This window comes from Rattus norvegicus, chromosome 14 (assembly GCF_036323735.1).
Source record: "Rattus norvegicus strain BN/NHsdMcwi chromosome 14, GRCr8, whole genome shotgun sequence".
NCBI classification, from domain to species: domain Eukaryota; kingdom Metazoa; phylum Chordata; class Mammalia; order Rodentia; family Muridae; genus Rattus; species Rattus norvegicus.
The window spans coordinates 78,323,341-78,347,790 of NC_086032.1; the positions used below are offsets into that span (position 1 = coordinate 78,323,341).

The 24,450-nt window shown below is 41.8% G+C and overlaps 1 protein-coding gene and 1 non-coding gene across 5 annotated transcripts in view; one reads left to right on the forward strand and one right to left on the reverse strand.

Moving 5' to 3' along the window:
• The window catches only part of Kiaa0232 (KIAA0232 homolog), a 65,353-nt gene that overhangs the window by 4,681 nt on the left and 36,222 nt on the right, over positions 1 to 24,450 (forward strand). For all 4 annotated transcript variants that reach the window (XM_006251140.5, XM_039092426.2, XM_006251141.5 and 1 more), the window contains exon 2: positions 16,584 to 17,078. In XM_006251140.5, coding sequence (XP_006251202.1) covers positions 16,848 to 17,078 — 231 coding nt within the window. In that variant the 5' untranslated portion in view covers positions 16,584 to 16,847. The remainder of the gene's footprint in view (positions 1 to 16,583; positions 17,079 to 24,450) is intronic.
• On the reverse strand, positions 18,044 to 18,173 carry LOC120096818 (small nucleolar RNA SNORA17). Its single transcript, XR_005493650.1, has one exon. It is a non-coding gene; the product is annotated as a small nucleolar RNA SNORA17 (small nucleolar RNA).

Sequence of the window (24,450 nt, forward strand, 5' to 3'; positions counted from 1 at the left end):
AATGTATTTTTTATATTTACTCTATCTCAAGAGTCCCCAATGTATTACATTTCAACATTGCTCAAAAGTCCAAAGTCTCTTCTAAGACTTGAGGCAGTCTCTCAGCTATGAGTCCCTGTAAAATGAAAGAGAAAGTCACACACACAAGGACACAGAGTAAACATTTCCATTCTAAAAAGTGGAATGGAATAGCTGGTAAGGAGTGTATGGACTGAAGCAAGATCAAAATCCAACAGGGCAAACTTTAAAGCTCGTTGCTCCGTGCCTGTCTTCAGAAGTGTGTTGTAAGCTCCAGTGGGTTTGGACAGCCTGCTGTTTGGCTTTGCTGTTTGCATGCAGCCCATGTGAACTTTCTTGGGTTGACTCCACTCAATGATGGTTTGGACTGTCATAGTGCAGGGACCCTAATCTCATTACACATTTCTTGACCTCTTAGGCTTTTCTTTGAAATCTGAGGGGAAACCTCTGTGGCTTTACTTTGCTCACCTGCTAACCCAGCATCACTTGGAAGTGCAAAGATTTGCTGCCAGTTACAGTAGTAGCCTGGCTCCCTGAGACCATAGCTACAGCAGCCTCCAGAGCATCTGGAGAAAGATGTATTCTAAATTAGTTTATGCTTTACTCTCCTTGAGCCTGTGATGTGTGGGGTTTGGCCAGCGCTTAAGATGCCCTGGAGACACCTTTTGTCTTGATGATAATCCTCAGCTCTTTAATTCTTCAATAGTGACTTTCTTTGGTCCCAACTTTTCTGTTGCAAGTTTTTCAGTCTTTGTTGCTTTTTTTCTCATTATAAATGTTAAGAGCTGTTAGTAAACCTCATTCCTTTGCGATTTCCAGTGGGTCACTCATAAACTCAGCCTGTCGTGGAGTTTAGTGTCTTAGTAAATGGATAAAACTTAGATACCTTCTTTATTATAATGTAACATGTACAGTTTCTAGTCCAGTTTTCAGCGGTCTTGGCTGTCTGAAACCTGTCTTTAATGTCCCCATTCTTAGTGGGTTTTGGTCTTCTGAGCTCCCGCCAAAATTGTCCATTAAGTTCTACTAACAGGACTCTTGGCTCTGGCTTGTTTTTCTAAAGTCTTTCATATTCCTGCTGTAAGACTGGGTCAATGGCTTCTGACCCACACCAGCAGCAGACAGCAATGACCTCACTTTTCTGGGGCCAATTTTCTGTATTAGACTTTCATCTGACATGTGCAACTTAAGTGGGAGAAAAGTTTGTGTTGATTTGTGGTTTCAGTACCCTCATGGTGGAAGACATGTGGTGGAGCAAATTTTCTCATCTCCTGATAGCCAGGAAAAGAGAAGGGGAGAGGAGGAGAGGAGGTGGGTGATGAGAGATGGACAGATAAGGTATCCCTAAGGTATATCAAAATGACCTACTTCCTCCAGCTAAACCTTGCTCCTGAGATTTCCAGCACTTCCCAGTAAAGTGCCACTAACCCGCAGAGCCGGCGGGGACATTGCAGATTGAAGCCACTGCACCTTACACCTTAGCTTGAATTGCTGGTCATCTCATGACTGTCTAGTTCCTGATTTGTCCTTTCCATCCATCAAGCTATTGGAATCTTGAAGAGTTCACTGAAATATTCTTTGTACTTCTGTAACCTGATTTTTAGAATTGACTCTTTGCTCTCTAATACATTTTTTCCAACTTAATAATTATAATTTGTTTTATGTGCATGTTTGAATTTGTATGTACCACATGTGTGCAGCTGCTTATGGAGGGCAAAAAGGGCATCAGATTCACTGGAACTGGAGTTACAGGGAGTTGCAAGCTGCTCAGTAGGTGTGCTGGGAACTATACCTGGATTGTCTTCTTTTTTTATTATTGTATTTTTTTTATTTACATTTCAAATGTTATTCCCTTTCCCAGTTTCCCAGACATAAGCCCCCTATCCCATCCCCCATACCTGGATCTTCTATAAGAGTAGTAAGTGCTCTTAATTGCTGATCCATCCCTAGTCTAGTTGCTCAAGTTGTTTTGTTATTGTTGTTGTTTGCTTATGACATTTTAGGTTTTGCATGGAGGCATCTCCTAAATCTTAATGTCTTTAGGGAAGAGGGGAGACTCCTATTTGATGATTCCTCCTACTATGCAGTATAATGTTTTTGCACAGTATTCATTCATTAGATATTTAACTGAATTAACTCAGAATCACTTGGTAATCTGATTTCAGAAGGACTGGGCTTGGGTCAAAGTAGCTTTCTGGGAGAGCACTGTGACTCAGTGCAGGGCCCAATATAAAGCAGATGTGTCAGTAAGGGGCAGCTTTCAGCTTGTTTGAGCAGGTGTAGAAAAGACTAGAGCTTGGTGCCTTAGTTACTTAGGTGTTGCTGTTACCACAGTACCTGGTGAAAACATGGATTCATAGGATTTTAGTTCTTCTAGGGTCAGCATGTGGGGACACTTCACTTCATGGAGGCAGGAGCATATGGTGGAGGCTGTTCATATCACAGCAAACCAGCAAGTGGAAAGCCAGACAGGAAATGGACAGGGATAACATAATCCCAAAGTCACTCCTGCCCTGATGACCTTCTTTCAAGTAGTCCCAATAGCGAGGGGCCAGACATTCAGAACATGAGCCAGTGGGGGGTAGTTCATACTCAGTTCCTAACATTTGGCTTTTAGTGCTCCAAGATTCATGGCCATCTCATTATGCACAATGCATTTAGTTCAAATTCAACTTCTTAACAGTTTTGACATTATTTAAAAGTCTGGTGCCAAGTAGTCAGCCCTGAGACCATATACACACAGGTAACATACAGACTGAACAGGTTGTATTTATATATCTAGAAAAAAATACATGAATTTGTTTATGAATGTATATGTGTAAAAACAAGACAGAATGTAAAGGAAAAAAAAGTCATGAATTTGAGAGACAAGAAGGGAGTGCCTGGGAAGGTTTGAAGGGAGGAAAGAGAAGGGGAGAAATGATATAATTATACTGTAATTTCCAAAAGAAGTTATAAAAATGTCTGATATCTCTATGAGATTCAAGTAGTCTCTTAGTTGTTAGTGCTTCCTTTTGTGATGATTAATCTTCATTGTTGATTAGATTTAGAATTACTTAGGAAACAAAGGTCTGGACATATCTGTGAGAATGTTTTCACAGAGGTTTAATTGACCACCCAGAATATGGGTGGTCCATCCCACAGGTGAGGTCTAGGACTGGATGAAAAAGAAAACAAGCTGAGCACCATCGATCATCGATTAGTTTCCTGCCTGCAGACAGCATGTGGCTAGCCATCCACCTTATACTGCTGCCCTGCTTTCCCTGTCAGCATGGACTGGGTCCTTGGACTGAGCCAAGTGAATCCTTCTTTAAGATACTTTTGTCAGATATTTTGTTACAGCAATGAGAAAAGTACAGGTGCCTTGTAACATGACTGTAAAATTTCACGAATGAAATTACACACTTTTGTGTACAATGACATAATAAATCATTCTAAAAGGGAGGAAACAGAATGGAGAAATAGCAAGGAAGGGTGGACCACAGCAAAGTTGAAACTTAGTTGGCAAACAGTAAGTCCTGTCATTGCTAGGCCAGGTGGTGATGTGATCTGAGCTTCAGTGGCCCAGGTAGCTCTGTTTTGTGACCTTGCTATCCCACTCCACATGATCCTTCTTTTGTTCTGGTTCCGTTTAGTATCTTTCTACGACAGATGTTTCATGCTTCTGGCGTCTCCAATATCTTGATGTCTCTGTTGTGACTTAGGCTTCCCCCTCACAAATTTTATGCATAGTTACTCAAGGAATCTAACTTTGTTACACATTGTCTGGGCTTCCCAACAAATCTGAGTAGAAGCAAGCCTCGATATCTCTGTAACTGTACCCTTCTGCATACCTGCAAAACCAGTATCCATCATGTGGCTTGCCTCCAATTCAGTCAGTCACAGGTTTATTTGGAGCACATCCATAGATGGCTTTTGAGTGCTTGGATGGCTGGACCTAGGAAAATAACCCCCTAACTTCCATCAAAGGAAAGCCTTTCACTGGAATTTATAGTTTTGTTCCCATGCACCCTGTTTGTGATAGTTTATATATGCTTGGTCCAGGGAATGGCACTATTAGGAGGTGTGGCCCTATTGGAGTTGGTGTGTCACTGAGGGCATGGACTTAAGACCCTCACCCTAGCTGCTTGGAAGTCAGTCTTCCACTAGCAGCCTTCAGAAGAAGATGTAGAACTCTCAGCTCCTTCTGTACCAGGTCTGCCTAGTTGCTGCCATGTTCCAGCCTTGATGATGATGGACTGAACCTCTGAACCTGTAAGCCAGCCCCAATTAAATGTTGTATGTTGTCCTTTATAAGATTTGCCTTGGTCATGGTGTCTGTTTACAGCTGTAAAACCCTAACTAAGCCACTGTCATAGGTGAGTTTGGTCAGTTTCCCACTGTCTAATGACAGGCCTTATGGCTTCCAGTCTCTTTAATAGAAATACACTTTTCTTGGGGTTTTTTGTTTTGTTTTGTTTTGTTTTTGTATTTTGAGACAGGGTTTCTCTGTGTAATCCTGGCTGTCCTGAAACTCACTCTGTAGATCAAACTGGCCTCAAATTCACAGGAACTTCCTCCTCTGCCTCTCTAGGTGCTAGGATATGCTACCACAGCCACACACCTTTTTTCTACAGCTATCAACTCATGCCACCAGCTGGGAACCAAACAGTTTAAATAGGAATCTGCAAAGGATATACCAGGTTCAAATCATACTTTTGAGTTGGTTGATTGTTTAGATTTGTTTTGTTTTTGAGACAGGGTCTGTCTGGGTAGCTCTGACTGTTCTGGAACTTGGTATGTAGGACAGGCTGGCTTCAAACTCGCCAAGATCTGCCTCCCTCTGCCTTCTGAGTGCTGGCATTAAAGGTATGTGTTTACCTTATTATTACAGTGCCCACAGATTTAGTTCTAACACATGTTTATAAAGTAGAAGTCATCTCTCTAGCTGTACCTATATTTCCTTTTTTTAAAAATTTATTTATTTATTTATTTTATATGAGTATACTGTCACTGTCTTCAGACACACCAGAAGAGGGCATCAGATCCCATTACAGATGGTTGTGAGCTACCATATGGTTGCTGAGATTTGAACTCAGGACCTCTGGAAGAGCAGTCAGTGTTCTTAACCACTGTGCCATCTCTCCATCCCCCTGTACTTACATTTCTTATTTGGCTTAGGGAAGAACTGGAGTGGGCTTTTGTTCACAGTCAATATGGAATCTTAAACTATCTTGAAAATAAGGTTATCTGTAGGTAAGCAGGTTTTTGTATATGGCTTAGGAAGTTTAGTGGGAAATCAGAGTTGTTTGAATTACCTGTTGTTTTTATAACTTTAATCTTCCAGAATGTATTTGGAGTAGCTGTTGAGACCTTTAATTCTTCTTCCTGTTGCAAAGCATTGTTCATACCATTCTGTCTCTTGTCAGTATCACCCCACCCTCACCCCAGCATTGGCTTTGGATCAGATAAGTGAGGAATTACATTCGAATGTTGACACTTTAAATATTGATGATGCCATTTATGTGCCATACTAATTAAGTCTTCAAAAGTCGTACCTGTTGGATCCAGTATAACACGGAGCTTCTTCCTTAGAGGAGCATATTAATGGGAATTTCTTTTATTGGCTATTTTGTGATTATTGTTTTTCTTAATCATTGGAATTTGTGTATTACTAATAGCTTAAAACCTGTTCCAGAGATTTGGCATTGATAGTGTTATTTCAGAAGATGAACGTGTATTGCTAGTGTCTGAGTTACAAATAAAGGCGTTAGGGCAGTGAATACAGAATGCTTGATGATCTTCTCTGTGCGTGCATGCTTCTAGCCTGAGTAGTGAATGAATGAATTCTAAGAACTTGGGGTGGGGGGGCTGAGCGAGGACATGAGGTGTGGCCAAGTAAGTATTTAACATGAGCTGACAGTCGGTTCTATGGTATGTAAAATACATGAGGGTAAATGAGTTAAAAGAACTATGCCACAGTGCACTTCAGGTGTGTGTGTGTGTGTGTGTGTGTGTGTGTGTGTGTGTGTGTATACACATGAACATGTTAGAGGTATGTAGTTGGGATGAAGGTGTTTAAATGAGTAGGGAGGGATTTGTTTTGCTCTCACCCTGGAGTCTGTTTCACACTCAGCTGTGTTTACTAAAGTACCTTTGAAGTAACAGCCAATGCGTTTCTATTTCAGAGTTAAGTTCAACTGCGTCTTTTGGGGGGTGATTCTCCACATGTGTCCCCAGACTTGGGCTTTTCCTGCCTCATCCTTCCAGGTTGCTGCAATTCCAGGCATGCTGCTGTACCTGTCTATATTTTTGTTGCCGTCTTTTGTTAGACTCTGAAGAAATGCTAGGAAAAGCTAAAGTTAAAGTTCACTTTGTTAAAGGGTTTTGTATGTGTGTGTTTATTTGTTTCTTTATTGTTTTTATGAAGTATCTAAGGTAGCCTTTTTGCAAATAAAAGAGATTTAATTGGCTCACAGTTTTTGGAGATTCAAAATTAAGGTAGGTAGTCCCATTGAGAGTGTTTCATACATTGCCATATGGTGGAGAGGGATGGCTGGTGACTGAGGTTTCCACTGCAGTGTCATTTTCCATGATATAGTTTTGGGTGTAAGTAGTTGTTAGAAAGCTTACTTGTTGCTGTTGTTGTTTTAATAAAAGATTTGCTATTTTACTTGAGTGTGTGTATCTTTGTATTTGTAACACATGTGCAGGTGCCCAGCCCATAAGCTGGAATTACAGGTAATTGAGCTGCCTGATGTTCTTACCGGGTACTGGACTGGGCCCTCCAGAAGATTAGCAATCTTTCTCAACTGCTAAGTCATCTCTCCAGCCCATAAAACTTATTCTTATTTGGGGGTGGAGAGATGACTCAGTGGTTAAGAGCACTAACTGCTCTCCCAGAGGTCCTGAGTTCAAATCCCAGCAACCACATGGTGGCTCACAGCCATCTGTAATGATATCTGACACCCTCTTCTGGTGTGTCTGAAGGCAGCTACAGTGTACTTATATATAATAAATAAAAAAAAAAAACCCTTTTAGGGGTTGGGGGTTTAGCTCAGTGGTAGAGCGGTTGCCTAGGAAGCGCAAGGCCCTGGGTTCGGTCCCCAGCTCCGAAAAAAAAAAAAAAAAAAAAAAAAGAACCAAAAAAAAAAAAAAACCCTTTTAAAAAACCGTATTCTTTATTTTAATTTTTTCATGTGAATGAATGTTTTGCCTGCATATATGTAGGCTTAGTATGTTTTACATTTCACAGCTGTAGAAGTTTTATGCCTAGGTACTTTAACAGGATACAGTTTCACACTGAAAATTATATGCACTTTATGAGCTAATATTATTTGATACAATGGTTTTAACTTTAGCAGAGTAAGTTTTATGGAGGAACATCCATGGCTGAGAAAACAGAAAGATAACAGGTTCCTATGAAGCAATGCAAGACTGGTTTCACAGTGTATCCTGGGGAAAAAAACAAAAAAGCCCAAACAAAACAAAACAAAAAAAAGTGCTACCTTTGCTGTGAACCAGGAATAACCAAACGAATTAATTTGATTGACAGCTGTCAGTTAACTGCAACCCTGTTTTGTAGCATTGACCAGTCAATTGCACAGCAAGAATTGCTTGTCTGGTCACTCCAGTAGCAAGAAAATAGCTCTCTAGTCTCTTACCTCCAGCAGGCAGGATACTGGAAGGTCTGGCAGGTGTCCTGATCCTGTCCTTCCTTGTCCTGCATTGTTGGTATCCTAGACACTTGTCCTTTTCTGCTCTGGTGTGAAGGGTAAATGCTTTCACATACCTGCCAATCTCTTCTAAGGTTTCATGCTTTACAGTTACAGACATTCCAAAAACTTTTTTGTTTCTAGGTAAACTTGTTTAGAAAAAAAATTTTTTGAGACAAAGTTTCACTCTAGCTCTGGCTGGCTTGGAACTCACTATGTAGATGAGGCTGGCTTTGAACTCACAAAGATCTGCCTGCCTCTGTCTCCTGAGTCCTGGGATTAAAGGCATGTACCTAAATGTATTTTTCAGAGTAAAATTTTAATCTCTCCTAATTGAAGTTTTAAGTTTATAAAATTTAGTTTAATTTTCCAATAGTCTTCATATTTTTAAAATTAAAGACAATTTAATTTTTTATTAAAAAGTTAGTGTATGTGAATGTGTGTATTATGTATACATGTGTTGGTGCATGACTTGGTGTGTGTGAGGGAGGTGAGAGAGAGAGGGGTGGTCAGAGGGTGATTTTGTGAAGTTGGCTCTCTCCTCTCATCTCCATGTGAACTCTAGGATTGAACTCAGGCTTCTAGGCTTGTGAGGCAGGCACCTTTACCTTCTCACCCACCCGTATTTTGCTTTCATTATTTCTCCAAAAATCTTTTAGGATTCTGTCTCACTGAACTTTGCCTTTGCCTTGGAATTTTGGTTGGTAGCTGTGACTTTCTGCATGGACACAGTTGTCTATCTCAGTTATATACATTCCCCTTCCTTTTGAATGTCATCTTTTACTTAAGGTTTTAATTCTGTAAACTGTTGAGTGTGAGGTTTGCCCCCGCTGGAGAAAAGGAACATTTTTTAAATGGCATATAAACTATGATTTTGCAGCCCTGCTGAGGTACACATCTAAGTGAAATGAGCATCTACACTGGTCATTAGAGAAGGTGCACAGGTTTTCTTTCTTCCGTATGTAGCTTTCAAACCAGAGACATTAGTAGACACCCATCCAAGCTTTTAGAAGTGCTTCTAAAACACTCCTCTTCCTCCTCTTCCTTGTGCTCTTCCTCCTCTTTCCTTCCTTCCTTCCTTCTTCATGGATATTTTTTTAGCTGGGCATGGTCATACTTGCCTTTAATCACAGTGCCTGCAGAGTCGGGCAGATCTCTGTGAGTTTGAGGCCAGCTTGGTCTACACAGTGAGTTCCAGGACATCCTGGCCTACATGGTGAAACCCTATCTGTCTAGACAAACAAACAAACCAATCCTTTTATTTATTCATTGACAATTTTATACAGTGTGTTTTTATTATGACCACCCCAATTCTCTGCCCTATTTCTTTCTAACACCTCCTAAAGCAGTCCATTCTCCACTTCCCTTCTTTTCCTTTTGTTTATTTTTGCATCCCACTGAATCCAGTAGTGCTGCTTGCTGAGTGTTGCCTGGGTGTGAAGGCTCTTGTCCTTATGCAGGACACTGTAGCTACAGTGAGCTCTTGAGTGCAGTCCATTTCCTGTCACAGCATCTCCTCATCCTCTGGCTCCTACATTCCTTCCAGCCTCTCTTCCTCTTCCATGGTATTCCCTGAGCCTTGGGAGGGGGAAATAGATACAACTGTCTCGTTAGGGCTGAGCATTTAGCAGTCACTCTCAGCAGTTTGACCAGATATGAGTCTCTGCATTAACTGCTATCCAGTGCAGAGAGAAGCTTCCCTAGCCACCATCCCTATCCTGAATGTAAAGATTAAGCCAGCCTACTCTAGGTTTCCATTTTATAAGGTATTTACTAAGTATCACATAGTAGTGTAAGAACAGTCCTGTGGTATAAAAAGAATTTAATTATCATTGAGGCGTCTACGCTTACTTGTATAGATCATCAGTTTGTTTCAGCTACTTGGCTAGTAAAAATGGAGCTTCTTAGTCTGTATGCAGCTCTTCTCGTTGGCATAGAAAGAATGTGGCCACATACTAGGTGGCGGGTTGTTGTTGTTGTTGTTTTTAACTGTATTATCTTAAAAAGAAGGTTTATTCATTTCCTAAGACTTGACATGTTTCTACAGTAGGGCAGAAAACTAGGTCTGGAAAACTGTGCATTTTTGTTTAGTTTTCAGATACATAGAGGAAGCAAGCCGACAGGATCAGCTGTTAGAGCCCTTTGCTGTTTCCAGTGTTAGTTTTGGTTTGGGTTGTAGATTTCCCCCAGAGTCTTCTTTTGGGTATACATAGGCTTTAGAGGCTGGGGCCTTCTATAAAGAATGAGATTTGTGAGCTTTAAATTGTGTGTCAAGGTCAGGAATAGTAAGCAAGATTTGTTTACCAGTGTGAAACTGCTTCATATACATGTACACTTCATACGGGTACACTTCATGCCTTCCAGGCACAGAGTGTGTTTAGGTTGGAGGTAGCAAGGCTTGTTTACAAGTGGGGTAACTACATCAGGTAGTAGACTTCATGCTTTCTAAGCAGACACTGATTAGAATTCCCAGCCACCCCCCCCAAAAAAAAAAAACCCTAAAAAAGCAGTTTCTGAAAGCCAGAGTCTTAGAGTCTTTGCCTTTAATCTCTTCTGTGTCCTTTCCTTCTCTTCCTCCCTCTCCATTTATTTATATTTCAAAAGTACATTTATCTGTGTGTACGTATGTTTTTGTAGGCATGCATATGGAGGATAACTCTCAGCTTCCACAATGTGGGTCCTAGAGATTGAACTCAGGTCATCATAAGGCTTGGTGGCAAGTGCCTTTACCGGCTGAGCCAACTCCCCATCCACCATTCATCTATTTGTGTGAAAGTCAGTTGCAAGTAATGTAGACCTTTGAGAGCCAGGCGTGTTAACAAGCAGTGCACTCTCTGTGGTGAGGAAGGACCAGTTAAACAGAGTGGGGGCATATAGTGCAGAGGCAACCCCTTAGATGTAATAGTGAGGGGGAAACCTGGTGGCTCTTGTCTTTGTGTTCCCAGTGCTGTGCACAGTGCCCGGCAGTAGGGAGCCTGTGTTTCGTGTGGGGTGATAAAAGGTGAGTTAAAAGCCTGGTCGACATGTCTTAATCTCCCTATTGGTAGACACACAGTGTAACCATAGGTGTTTTCCCACATGCTACTACATTGTTATTTCCCAAACCTCTCTTTGAGAGTTTATTCTCTTGTTTTTGGATTATGAAAGCATTAGTTCACCACAGTTTTGTTTTTTTTTTCTTTTTCTTTTTTTCGGAGCTGGGGACCGAACCCAGGGCCTTGCGCTTGCTAGGCAAGTGCTCTACCACTGAGCTAAATCCCCAACCCTTCACCACAGTTTTGATCACCTGCTAAGGCCTAAGCATTCTGCTCAGTAGGACATAGAGTGTCAGTATCCACTGAAAACCTTGCAGCCTCGTTTATGAAGAAATCTACCCTAGAAGCTAGAAGTATCTGAAAGGATGTCCTAGACTCCAAGTGCCTATGACATGCCTATGAGGATGGTGACTGTGTGCTGGCAGAGATGCTGGCCTGCGGGAGTTATGGAGGCAGTAGATTCCCATTGCTGGTGACAGGAGCATTTCAACAGCACTCAGGCTGTTTGAAACCTTTCTAAGAGTAATTACCTTTCTCTTTTACAAATCACTTTTCTTTTACAGTTTTAATTCATTTGTGCTACTAAAACTTCCCCTGTTTAACTAGAATGCTATTTTTTTTTAAAAGATTTATTTATTATATATAAGTACACTGTAGCTGTCTTCAGATACACCAGAAGAGGGCATCGGATCTCTTTACAGATGGTTGTGAGCCACCATGTGGTTGCTGGGAATTGAACTCAGGACCTCTGGAAGAGCAGTTGGGTGCTTTTAACCGCTGAGCCATCTCTCCAGCCCTAGAATGCTAATTTTTAACAATGTTATTTTCTTTTTTTATAATATTCTCTTATATTGCTCTTTGAAGTCATCGTGGCTGGTGACACCTGTTACAACAGTGGTTCTCAGCCTTCCTAATGCAGTGACTCTTCAAATAGTTTCTCATGTGTGGTGACCCCAGCCATAAGTTATTTACTTCATAACTGTATGTAGTTTTGCTACTGGTATTAATTGTAGTGCAAATATCTGATATGCAGGATATCTGAAATGCAACTCCTGTGAAAGGGTCGTTTTCCCCTTCAAAGAGGTCACAACCCACAGACTGAGAGCTGCTGTATTAAAGTGTGGCTAGGAGGCTTGCTTTAGCTGATTAACTATGAGCAACTCACATCCAAGAAGAAACTTTCAAAGCATCGGGACATACTTTGGCACAGACATTGATATCTTCCATCCCTGGATTAGTTGGGTTCTAGATGCTGACTATTTTGTCATACTTGGTAATGATGTCCTTCAGCATCCTCGCCAAAGCTAGATGAATATGTGGCACCATCTGAATTAAGACATTAAAATTTAGGGAGTTGTGTCTCTGCAACATTGTATACCCCCGTCTTAGCTGAACCCCCTTTCCTGGTTACATTATCAGTGAGCTTCATTTGTTTTACTGTCCCATGCAGTCTGACCTTGTCACTGAACCAACCACAAGTACATTGAGCCAGAGAATAATCCGACCTGTGTATAGTCCTGTGAAGCGCAGCTTGCAACTTGTCTTCACAGGGAGGGGCTTCTTAGCTCAAAATGGTTGTTTGCAGGAATGAGACAAAGCCAGTGTCCAGTAGAACCCGTGCAGTGCGAATGCCCCATATTCTCACGATAATCATCATCTGTATGCAGTGTCTGGACATTTGATAGAAAGACTGGCCTTTTTGTTGTTTTTGACACGTCTCAGCCCATGTTGGCCTCAAACTTCCAGGTCACTAGAATTCTAACATATGCTGCCATACTCAGCTCAAGAAGATGATTTTAACCTGGCAGTGCAGTGACTCTCTAGCACAGTGTGGTGACAGTGCTGCTGGGAAGGAGGCAAGTATCTGCATGCTGTGTTTAAGAAGCTATTTGTGGGCTCCTATTTAAGAAACTCTTTGAAACTTACAAAACGTAAATAAGGTAAAGGAGCAGAAAGGACCAAGTGTGCTGGTGCCAGAGTAGCCAGGTTCTCATAGTTGTCTTTTATCCCCTGCTGCTCTGAATGGCTTCACAGGAACAGAAGGGGGTCTAGGAAGAGTTCAGATGTTGTCTGTGTTATCATGCCATAAAGGTGCTGTGATTAAGAGATGGCTCAGGTCATCACGTGTTTGCTATGCAAGCAGGAGAACTGTTGTTTGGTTCTCAGCATTTCACGTTAAAATGACAAACAAACAAACAATCTGAATGTGGGGGCTGAATGTAAGTCACCAGTTAGAGCAGAGGACCTGAGATCAATTCCCTACACCCATATGGTTGCTCACAACCGCTGTAACTCCAGTTCTAGGAGATCAACCCTCGTCTGGTCCCCATAGACCCTAGACATGCATGTGGTTCAGAGACATACATGGAAGCAAAGCACTCATTCACATGGATCTAAAGAAAAAATAAAAAGGGTGTGGTGTTATACCCTTTTATCTCAGTGCTGGGGAGAAGAGGGGTGAATCGCTGGTACTTATTACTTGTTAGTCTAGGTTAGTGAGCCAGGCCAGTGAGAGACAAGTGTTTAGAAAAATAGGTGCATACCATGTGAGGAGGAACAGCACCAAGCTTCTCCTGGCCTCCACGCTCATGCATACATACCCTACCTACTGTCCACACGAATGCACACTGCTTTGTGAAGTAATGTTCATGTGTTGATGACACTAAAGTATACGCATTCCAAACGGGGAAATAATCTTCTTACTTCAGTTAAGTGGAGATATGACCCCTAAATTTTTTTTTTTTTTTGGTTCTTTTTTTCGGAGCTAGGGACTGAACCCAGGGTCTTGCGCTTCCTTGGCAAGCGCTCTACTACTGAGCTAAATCCCCAGCCCCATGACCCCTAAATTTTAACTGACAAGGGAGTGTCTACTGAAGATGGAAATCTGTATATGTGTGTGTGTGTGTGTGTGTGTGTGCACGCGCACGTGTGTATGCATATATATATATATTTTCTACAAGCTTACAGGTTTGTACCAACATACCTGTTTTAAGTGGTGGTGGTGTTTTTGAGATAAGGTCATACCCACATAACAGCAAGTTGACCTAGAACTTGACATCCCCCTACAACGTGGGGAAAGCGGGGTTACAAGCATACACCATTATACTTGGCCCTTTGTTTTTAATTTAGTTATTTTAGAAGCTATTTAATTTTTTTAAATTGAAAAAAAATGATTACACATTTGTTTGTGTACATGCATGGGTGCATATGCATGTGTGCCATGGCATGCATGTGGAGTGAGAGACAGTTGGCAGGAGTCAGTTCTCTTCACTTACCATGTGGGTTTGAGGGATGACATTTAGGTTTCCAGGCTTGTACCACAAGTGCCTTTGCCTGCCAAGCCCTCTCACTGGCCCCTGAAGATAATTAATGAGGTGGCGGTGGTGCGCACCTCTAGTCCTAGTACTGGGGAGGCAGAGGCAGGTGGATGTCTGAGTTGGAAGCCAGCCTGGCCTACTGAGTGAGTTCCAGGACAGCTAGGGCTACACAGAAGAATTCAAAAACAAACCCAAAAAAGATATTTAATGAACTAGATAGAGCTGTAGCTGCATCTCTGGCCGTCTTTGTGTCTTTAAGTGGATCCACATTTGGTGCTGGAATACTTTTTAAGAGTTATTTATTTATTTTATTTATATGAGCACACTGTTACTGCCTTCAGACTCACCAAATTGGGCATCGGATCCCATTACAGATGGTCACTGAGAATTGAACTCAGGACCTCTGGGAGAGCAGTCAGTGCTCTTAGCCACCGAGTCATCTCTCCAGACTTCTGTGCTGGAGTACTTTTACGTCTGCCTAAAAGACTTTTCATATTTCCTGTAGGGCAGGTTTGCTGGGAATAAGTTCAACTTTCACATGTCTGAAAAGTCCACTTCACCTTATCTTTGAAGGATAGTTTGTGAGTATGGGGTACTAGGTTGACGAGGTGTTTTAAGTCTTACCCGATCAATCCTCTGCTCACTTACACTGTTTCCAGCAAGAACTAGATGCTATCTTTAACTTCGCTTCTATACTTAATGTCTCTGTTTTACTCTGGCTGCTTTAGGATTTTTATGTTGGTTATAGGTTTGAGTTATTTTTTGTGCTGTGCTGTTTTCTTTATTTCATGGGCTTCGAGTTCTTGACTCTCTTGCTCATTTAGTTTCTATCAGTTTTGAAAAAGTGAATATTAATTAAAGTACATAAGTGTATGTGTCAGCTTTCAGTCTATTTAAGTGGGGCCACAGCAAGGAAGGATCCGGTACCTGATCCCCAACAGCAGTAAGCACAGCACCTCCAGCCAAGCCAGGTCTCCCTGTGAGTTCAAGCTGCTGAATTCTCTCTCTCATGCTCTCCTTCAGCTGTTTCAAGGCTCCTCAGTCTGGCTGGTTTTCACTAAGTAACTTGTCAGCTTGATTCAAGTGGCTAGTGTTAATTGCTGGTCTGTCTAATATCTTGCCTGGGAACCAAACATTTATTAAATCATTTATGGAAAATGTTTTAATTTTAAGAGGCAGCTGGAAAATATCAGCCAATGAAAAGTAGAAAATCTTTGCTTTAATTTAGCTACCTTTCACAGTTTAATAAAGGCAAAATATTAGTAAGGAGTTTTGTAAGTAGCAAAATACTTAGTAAAACATACTAGTCTGGTTGTACAGTGGCTTTAGAATTGTATTTAATGTGTGTACATTTTATTGACACCTAGAGAACTCAGGCATACGTCAGTTGTCCACAGGGTCCACCTTTCACCCAAGACGCTGCTCTGAGACATGTGTAGCGGCTGAAGTTCACGATCTCACTGGGCTGATTAGTGTTGCTTTCTCTGTTTGCATTTCCTAGTAGGCTACATAGCTAGACCCTGCATTTAAAAACAAAACAAACAAACGAAGAAGTTTTTTGTTCAATTAACCCAGTATTGGACATAATGAAAGTGTTTAAAGGAAGAGTGTCACTGAATCAGTAGTCTAGCTAGGAGAGGCCACAGTAGGTCTGACAGTGTAGCCTGTGGCTGTACAGAAGACCTACCGTACATACAGCCTTATGAACTGGAAACTTCCAGTCTTACAAACTCCCTGATTACCACCCTCAGTTTTTAGCAATATAAAATAATGATCTGTGAATCTAAATATTTTTTGTTTGTTTTTGCTTTTTGAGACAGGGTTTCTCTGTGTAGCCCTGGCTTGTCCTGAAACCCGCTCTGTAGACTAGGCTGGCTTTGAACTCAGAAATCTGCTGGCCTCTGCCCCACTTGTGGTTGGATTAAAGGTGTGTATCACCACTGCCCAGCGTGAATTTAAATTTAAAGATTGTTTTTACCAGTGTTTTGATGAAACTGCTATTTAATTGTTTCCATTGAATTTAAGTATGAACCTAATGATTTTCTGTAAATGTTTTACCAGTTCAGTCTCTTGAGATACGAAATGAATGTTCATGTCATTGGGGACAAGCAGAGAATACCACCTTCTTTATTCTCATTCCAGATACCAAGTTTTAAATTTTGCAGTGTCACTCAGTTTAAAATGCCAAATACTCCACAGGGAAAACATTGTTCCAAATTACCAGATACATTTTAAAAGGAGGAACACTTTCCTTTAAAAAATCATCCCCACTTGCAGGGCAGTGGTGGTTCATACCTTTAATCCCAGCACTTTGGAGTCAGAGGCCAGAGGATCTCTTGAGTTTGAGGCCAGCCTTGTCTACAGAGTGAGTTCCAGGACAATCAGGGATAACAGAGGACAGGACAGAGAAACCCTGTCTCGAACAGTCAATATAAATAAATAAGTAAATAAATAAAATAAAAGTCATCTTCATAACTTCTTGTGTATGTAATGTGTTCCTTTCTTTTTCATCTCTGTAGGTACTGCCAGAGACTGACGTTGCCTCAATGTGAAATGAAAGTTGAAAATTGCATCTCCTTGTGTGTTGCTATCATGGTGTTGATTCACTGGTCATGCCTGAAGAGGGAAATTGTGCTGTAGAGAGCTGACTGCTGCGCGGTCACTGCCTATCCTCCATGTCCAGCCCCTCTCCTTTCTGCTGGAGTGAAATCCTCTCCGGATACCAACAGAACGTCCACTGTAGAAAATGCTTTGCATTTTAAGGATGTCAGCAACCTAAGTTCATGCGCCCTGTCTGTACAGTTGTTGTGGATGGTTTGCCATCTGAAAGCACCTCAAGTTCTTATCCAGGCCCTGTGTCTGTTTCTGACATGTCGCTGCTTCATGCATTGGGCCCAGTGCAAACCTGGCTGGGACAAGAGCTCGAGAAATGTGGCATTGATGCCATGATTTATTCGAGGTATATCCTCAGTCTTCTGCTGCATGACAGCTATGACTACGACCTGCAGGAACAGGTAGGTATTGACGCATTTAAGTATTTTCTGACAGTTTATGACTATGTCTGTATCTAGTTACATTCTGTTGTTGTGATAAAATACCTCTACAGAAAGTTAACTTAAGGGAGAGAGTTTATTTGGCTCATAAATCCAGATTATGGTTCATCATGGCTAGGAAGTCACAGCGGTAGGAGCCAGAGAAAACTGGTCACGTTGTGCCCAGTCAGAGCAGAGAACAATGAACGCATGCATGGTAGTGCTCAGCTTGCTCTCTCCAGTCCACACAGTCCAGGGTCTTCCACTCAGGGAATGGCACCACCCATGGTTGACATGGGTCTTCCCACATCAACTCAATCAAGACAGTCCTTCACACATTCTCAGAGATGCCTTAATCTAGACCAGTGCTTCTCAACCTTCTTAATGGTGTGAGCCTTTAATATAATTCATGTTATCATGACCCCCAACCATAAAATTAACTATAATTTTACTACTGCTAAGATTCATAATGTAAGTGTCTGATATTCAGGATATCTGATATGTGACTCCAAAAGGGGTTTCCACCGACAGGTTGAGAACTAATGATCTAGACAATCCCTCACAAGTGTACCTTTAGGCCTGCCTCTTAGGTATCAAGTTGACAGTATTAACTGTATTTGTATATTCTTTTATTTATTTTTGAGGTGGAAAGGCATATATGCCACAGCATTCATGTGAAGATCAGAGGACAACTTGTAGGAGTTGACTCTCTTCCACCTTGTAGGTTCCAGGGATTGAACTCAGGTTGTAGGCTTAACAGCAGACACCTTTGAGGATCATCATCTGTCTCAGGCTCACTCCCCTTGGGGCCTGCCATCCCACTTAGTCTCAGGTTTGCTCCTGGCCCTCTGATCCTGGCACTGTACTGGTGGCCATCTCAAGCTAGCTTCCTGTCCTAGCCCCTTGGTGCCAGTCTGAAGATTATCTGAGGCTCACTTTTTTCAGGGAATGTTAGGCTACTAATCATTCAGATATTCACAGAACATTGAGCATAAACATAGCCTCTGTCCTCTCTGCCACCTACTGATGCCCATGTGACACAGCAGCCACGCACACCTGCAGCACTCTAGGGGAGGAAAAACAAACTTACATTGACAAGAACCTGGCTTTACCCTTCCAAACTCACAAGAAAGCCCTAGAGTATAATAAATGCTCCAGAGGCTTTCTCAGGAGCTCCTGAAGTTTTCACACTTCATCTGCCTACAACATTATTGGGTTGGGCACATCTGCGTTTTTCTGGCTTCTAGGTTGTTTATTGCCCTGGCTAGCAATTATGTCAAATAAAGTTTTGCCTCATGTTTTTTATGTTTATCTTCTGTTTTACTTTGATATCCCAGGATGGCCTTGAACCTGAACTGCTATTCCTGCCTTAGTCTTCCAAGTATTGGGAATACATGTGCCAACATATCAGCTCAAGTAAGGTTCTGAAGGGATTGAAAAGCTCATGATCAGCAGATGTGTTATTTTGGAATCTGCCTTTCAATTTATTGCCGTCTTTCTAGAAAATATAAAATAGAGGCAAGTAAAATATTAAACACATAAGAATGGTCTTTCCAGAAATGAGGACATTTCTCATAGATTCTTCAGTTTATGGGAAATGGGTTATATTCAGTAAGACTTCTAACCTCCCATTTCTTACACTTGTTTGTTAGGAGTCTCAGTCTAGAAGATTGAATCAGCAGCAGTACACTCACTAAGTGCTGTGGGTGTCCAGGGTAAAGTGTAGATGTAGCCAAAGGAGAGTGTGTACACATGGTTCAGAAAGACTTGGTCAAGTGTTCTTTGGAAAGGCTCAGAGGAACAGCATGTCCCCACCCAAATTTGATCGTCTTCCCAAGTTCTGATTCATTGCTTACAGACAAACAGCTAAAAGCTGGGGAAAACATATTATGTTGGAGCTATGAAATAGGACCTATATGGAAATGTATGTAGGTGCAGGCAGAGGCCTGTGACATCAGATTAGCTTCCTCAACTACTCTCTACTTTATTTAGCAGGGCTATCAGCTGTGAGCGATGCCAGTCTCGGCTTGCCTAGCAAGCTGGCCTCTGGAGTTCCTTGACCAATGCTAAGATTGCAGCGGCTGCTGTGCCTGCTTAGCTTTTTACATAGGTTGTGGAAATCCACGCTCTGGTCCTATACTCATACAGCAAATGCTTTATCTACTGAGCATCTCCCCAGTCACCAAAAATACTTTTCTACTTAGCCATAAGACAGAGAATACCATGGCTTGTAAGAGGTCAAACAAAAAAAAAATGACTTTGTTAAATTTATTTTTTATTTATGTGAAGACCCAAGAGAGCATTTTAGATCCTCTGAGCTAGAGGTACAGTTTGTGAGACACTCAATGTGGGTGATGGAATCCAAACTGGGATCCTCTTCAAGAACAGCCAGGGCTCTTAACCACTGTCCTGCAGCTGTCAGCCCCAATGAAGGTGACAGAAACAAATGTGCGTTTAAAATGAAAACTGCCCACTAAGTATATGCAGAATTACCTTGCAGGAGCATGAACTGTTAATGGAAAAATGTTAGAATGAAGGAATGTGCAAGTCAGAGCAGCATCAGTACTAACGGCTGCTGGCATGAGCCCGACTCCATTGTCTGCCCCAGGACACCATATAGTTTTATGTAACCTAGGCTGGCTCTGAGCTCACCTCGTAACCAACTTCTGGTTTTCCTGCCTCTCTGCCTCTACCTTACAAGTGCTAGGATTATAGTAGTACACCACCATGCCCAGTTTATGTGATGCTATTAGTTGAACCCAGGGTTTCCTGCAGGCTAAGGCAGGCACCTAGCCAACTGAACCACATTGTAGCTCTTTAATTTGCATTTTTAAAAATTGTTTTTAATTGGTGTGTGTGTGTGTGTGTGTGTGTGTGTGTGTGTGTGTGTGTGTTTATGTGCATTGTGAGTATGGATGCTGAGGAAGGTAGAGGAATCGGGTCCTCTAGAATTGGAGTTACATGTGTAAGCCACTCACTTGATGTAAGGGCTAAGAACAGAACTCATGCCCTCTGGAAGAGCTGTAATAGGCTTTTAATCTTACTAAGCCACTTTTCCAGCCTGTTTATATGTTTTTGTTTGTATGCGTTTAAGAATAGTTTTAATGATACAAAAAAGTCTTGATGATAAGTGTTAGATTTTGAAGATTCAGTTTCTACATTTTACTTAAATGTTAAAGCATTATACCTGCCTTACCCAACGTTGGGCACAGAGACAACTAAGAATGGGAGGGCTGGAGAGATGGCTCAGTGGTTAAGAGCACCGACTGCTCTTCCAGAGGTCCTGAGTTCAATTCCCAGAAACCACATGGTGGCTCACAACCATCTGTAATGGCATCTAATGCCCTCTTCGGGTGTGTCTGAAGACAGCGACAGTGTACTTACATATATGAAATAAAGAAATAAATCTTAAAAAAGGGGGGGGGCTCCTAAAAGGCATTTGATAGTTTGTAGAGCAACAAAACACTTGGTTGGGCAGAGTTTGGGGACAGGGACACCAGGGGTCCGTGAATGGGTTAGGAAATATGGTGAAGACGCTGAAGAATCGGCTGCTGTGAGTTAGAGACAAGAGGCCAGCATTCCTTCAGTCAACAGGGAGAGCTACATGGTAGTGGGGATGCAGACTTTGGGCCACTGAAGTTAGGGAACCACTGAGGAGACAACCTCTGTTTGGGGAAGACCTAGAAGATAGAAGTAGATCCAGCTGCCCTGAAGAGTCCATTTGGAACTTTCTGTCTCTTCTAGCAGCAGGTATCTGCTATTCGAAGCAATGGGATGAAAGGCTAGTGGATTATCAGACAGCTTCAATTCTGGCAGTTATGTTGCCATTCACAAGTGCCTAAAAGGTCTGACCTGAACTGGCCTCAGGGAAGTCACCTAGCTGTGCATGCAGAAGTAGGGCTGGCCCTTGCTTGCTTTGTTTCTCCAAGCTCCAGTGTGACTGGGGTTCTGTTCTGACTCTGGCTGCCTCCTCCTTTCAGCTTGGTTGTGACCAAGCTCCCTATAGGGTAGACAGTGGTGACATTGGGCATCATGTTCTTACACCTCTTTTAAGCAGACCCTTGAAAGCAGGCCCTGATACTTTGCTTTTAGCCACTTAGGGCCTGAAGTTGGTGAGAGTGTGCGTGCTGGGGGAGGGGAACACAGTCTCATTCAGACTCACTGGGCTCTGTTCTTGAGGAGGCTGTTAACAGGAAGGTGTGGGAGGCAGGGTGGGTGCTTAGCAGCAGACGGCACCAGCTGTATTTTAGAATGCCGTGTCCTTTTTCTTCCTCCAGTTCCCAATCTCCTTTTTGAAAGAAGACAGTAAGAGGAAGTCAGTCAAAGCCTTACTTAACCTTATGTCACCTCACAAGTGTGTCTAGAAAAGCAGCTGCTAATAGTTTCCTAAGGAGCCCTTCTGCCTCATCTGCTTTGGGTACTTGATATTGTTCTGACTTCAGAATAGGACTATGAAAAACACAGTTTATTCTAGTCAGTGTTTTGTGTAAACTGTTTGGCACATGTCTACTGATTGATGTTTATCACCAGTCGACTTTCAGTGGAGCATAGAGGGTAGATAAAAAGTACATAGCAGTGAACTTTCTGTTGCTGTGACAAAATAAACACATAGTACGTGTGTACATACATACATACATACATACATACATACATACATACATACATACATACATACATCACAGGCACACCCAAGGAAAAACCTGAAAGGGGAAAGATTATTTTGGATTGGAGTTTGAGAGACTTCAGTCCATAGCAGGCTGGTTTCATTATTTTTACACTGTGTGACACAGTAGAAAAGCATAGCAGTGGGAAGAAGCTTCTTTCTCTTAGCATCTGGGAACCAGAGAAGGAAGCGACTAGTAAGGGAAATGGGGGAGCAGACAGGGCAAAATGTATACCCTCAAAAGCATGCCCCATGAACCCCCATTCTCAAAATAGTTTCTGCTTCTTTATACCCTTGCTTCACTTCAGGTCCTAACAACAAGAATGTGATGCCCAGTGTTACCACCATCTACCCTATAGGGAGCTTGGTCACAACCAAGCTGAAAGGAGGAGGCAGCCAGAGTCAGAGCAGGACCCCAGGCACTCTGAAGCTTGGAAACAAAACTTGGAACAAAGCAGGGGCCAGCCCTACTTCTGCATGCACAGCTAGGTGACTTCCCTGAGCCAGGTCAGCATGAGCTCAGCAATTTCTACTGAATTTACATTCAGTAGAAAATCGAAATATTTTGAGTCTTTTTATACTATATTGTTTTTAAAATATTAGTTTCATTTTAATAAAATGTTTAATAACATAATATATTACACAATATATAAAACAAAAATATCGAGTGGGACAGCTCTTGAAATAAGTGGAGAGAACAGACTACGAAAGGTATATGTGCTATGCTATATTTTTATATAGCTTTTGTTACAGGTTTTATGTTTCCTAGTGAATTCAGCCTGAATCTTAGAGGGTGAACAACTCTGTGTGCCTATAATGTGGTAAGAACTTTAACAGAGTCCTAAGTCATAGGTCACAGTAAGCTGCTCTGTGTGCTTCAGCAGCACACAGTGTATTAACAGGCAGGCATCAGGAAAAGCTTTGCTTTCACAAATATCTCGTAAGTAAGTAAACTTGGACTTGCTGTAGTGCCAGAATTTGATAGTATCTGTTTGAGGACATTATTAAAGATAAAATATATAAAATCCTTTTTATGGCTGGCCATTAACAGGACAGTTAAGAAGAAAAGACATCTATATTGGAAAGGAGACGAACTATCTCTAGTCAGATAGGACATAATTTTATAGACAGTCAGATGCCTGTTAAGGAATGAATATCCAGACTGGGTGTGGCGGGACATTCGGCCCTACGGTTACATTTCAGTGGTAGAGCATTTGCTTAGTTTGTGGAGCATTTGTTAGTTTGCTTAGTTATTGGGGAGGCCTTGGGTTCTTCCCCAATATTACAAAGCAAAACAAGAAACAGGGGAGGGAGAGATGCAGAAGGGTGGGGGTATCCTAAAGACAGTTCCATTTATAGTAGTTTCATAGAAAAATATTAGGAATATATTTAGCAGAAGTGTGAGACTTCTGTAAGAAGGCATTAAATGTGTAAAGACCTCAAAACCCAAATGGAAAAATGTGTTCATGATGAGCAAACTGGTCGTCACTAAGACGGCAGTGCTCCCCAGACTGATCTGTGCATCCCCAGTCATTGTCAGAGCCCTGGTCACCTGTGCATTGCAGAGTGACATCTGATCCTAAATGTTATATGGGAAACACACAGGATGCACAGTAGCCCAACGTTCTTGGAGACAACAAAGAAAAAGACAGCACCTTCAGAGGGCTTACTTCCCGATTCCAGATTTTCCTGCAAGGGTCTGATAAGATAGTTTAATCCTGGCTTGAGACTATGAGTCTTTTTTTTTTTTTTCCGGAGCTAAGGACCGAACCCAGGGCCTTGTGCTTGCTAGGCAAGTGCTCTACCACTGAGCTAAATCCCCAACCCCGTGACTATGAGTCTTAAGTCATTGAGAACCCTTTTGTCTGTGGTTAACAACAGTGTGGAAAGAACATTCTTTCAGCTAATGGAACAGAGAATGAAAGTGTGCTCATGTCAGCACCATGTACAATAAAATGGAGCAATGCAGAGAAGATTAGATGTCCACTGTACAGGGACGCCATGCAGGGATTCACAAAGCACTCTATGGGTTTTTTTTTTTTTTTGGTTTTTTTTTTTTTAATGATATTAAAGAAGAAAATGAAGCTTAACCCTTGCCTCCTACCATATTAAAAAGTTAGCTCACAATGGGCCAGAGACTGGAATATAAGGGCTAACAATCTTGGGTTAGGCAGTGGTTGCTTAAATGTGAGATAGAAGTGTACGAATCCATAGGGTGTATGATAAGACCTTAACCAAAGTAAAACCTTCGACACGAGATAATACTATCATAGAGGTAACGAGGTGAGTCATATTCTGAAAGATACGCAGCCAGGCAGGTTAGGACCTCTTGCAGCTCAGCACAGAGAAAGGCCCAAGTTACATTTGTCAGAGACAGCGTGCTGATGACGATTCAGTCCACAGGAAGGGGGTAGCATCAGTTGTCATTGCAAGGTGGCAAGAGTAAGGAACACAGTCACAGATGACAGCAGGGTGCCGATGTGATTGTATAGCAGCAGCTTTGGAAAATAGTCAAGTAGTTCTTCAGAGATTAAACACAGTTCAAATGTAGTCCATTACGTCTGTCTGACTGTCTGTCTGTCTGTCTGTCTATTGATCATCTTCCTGTCTGTCTATCTTCTATCTATACCAAAGAGCATTGAAAGTCAGTATCTATGCCAAGACTTATATTCGAGTATCCAAGGCAATGTG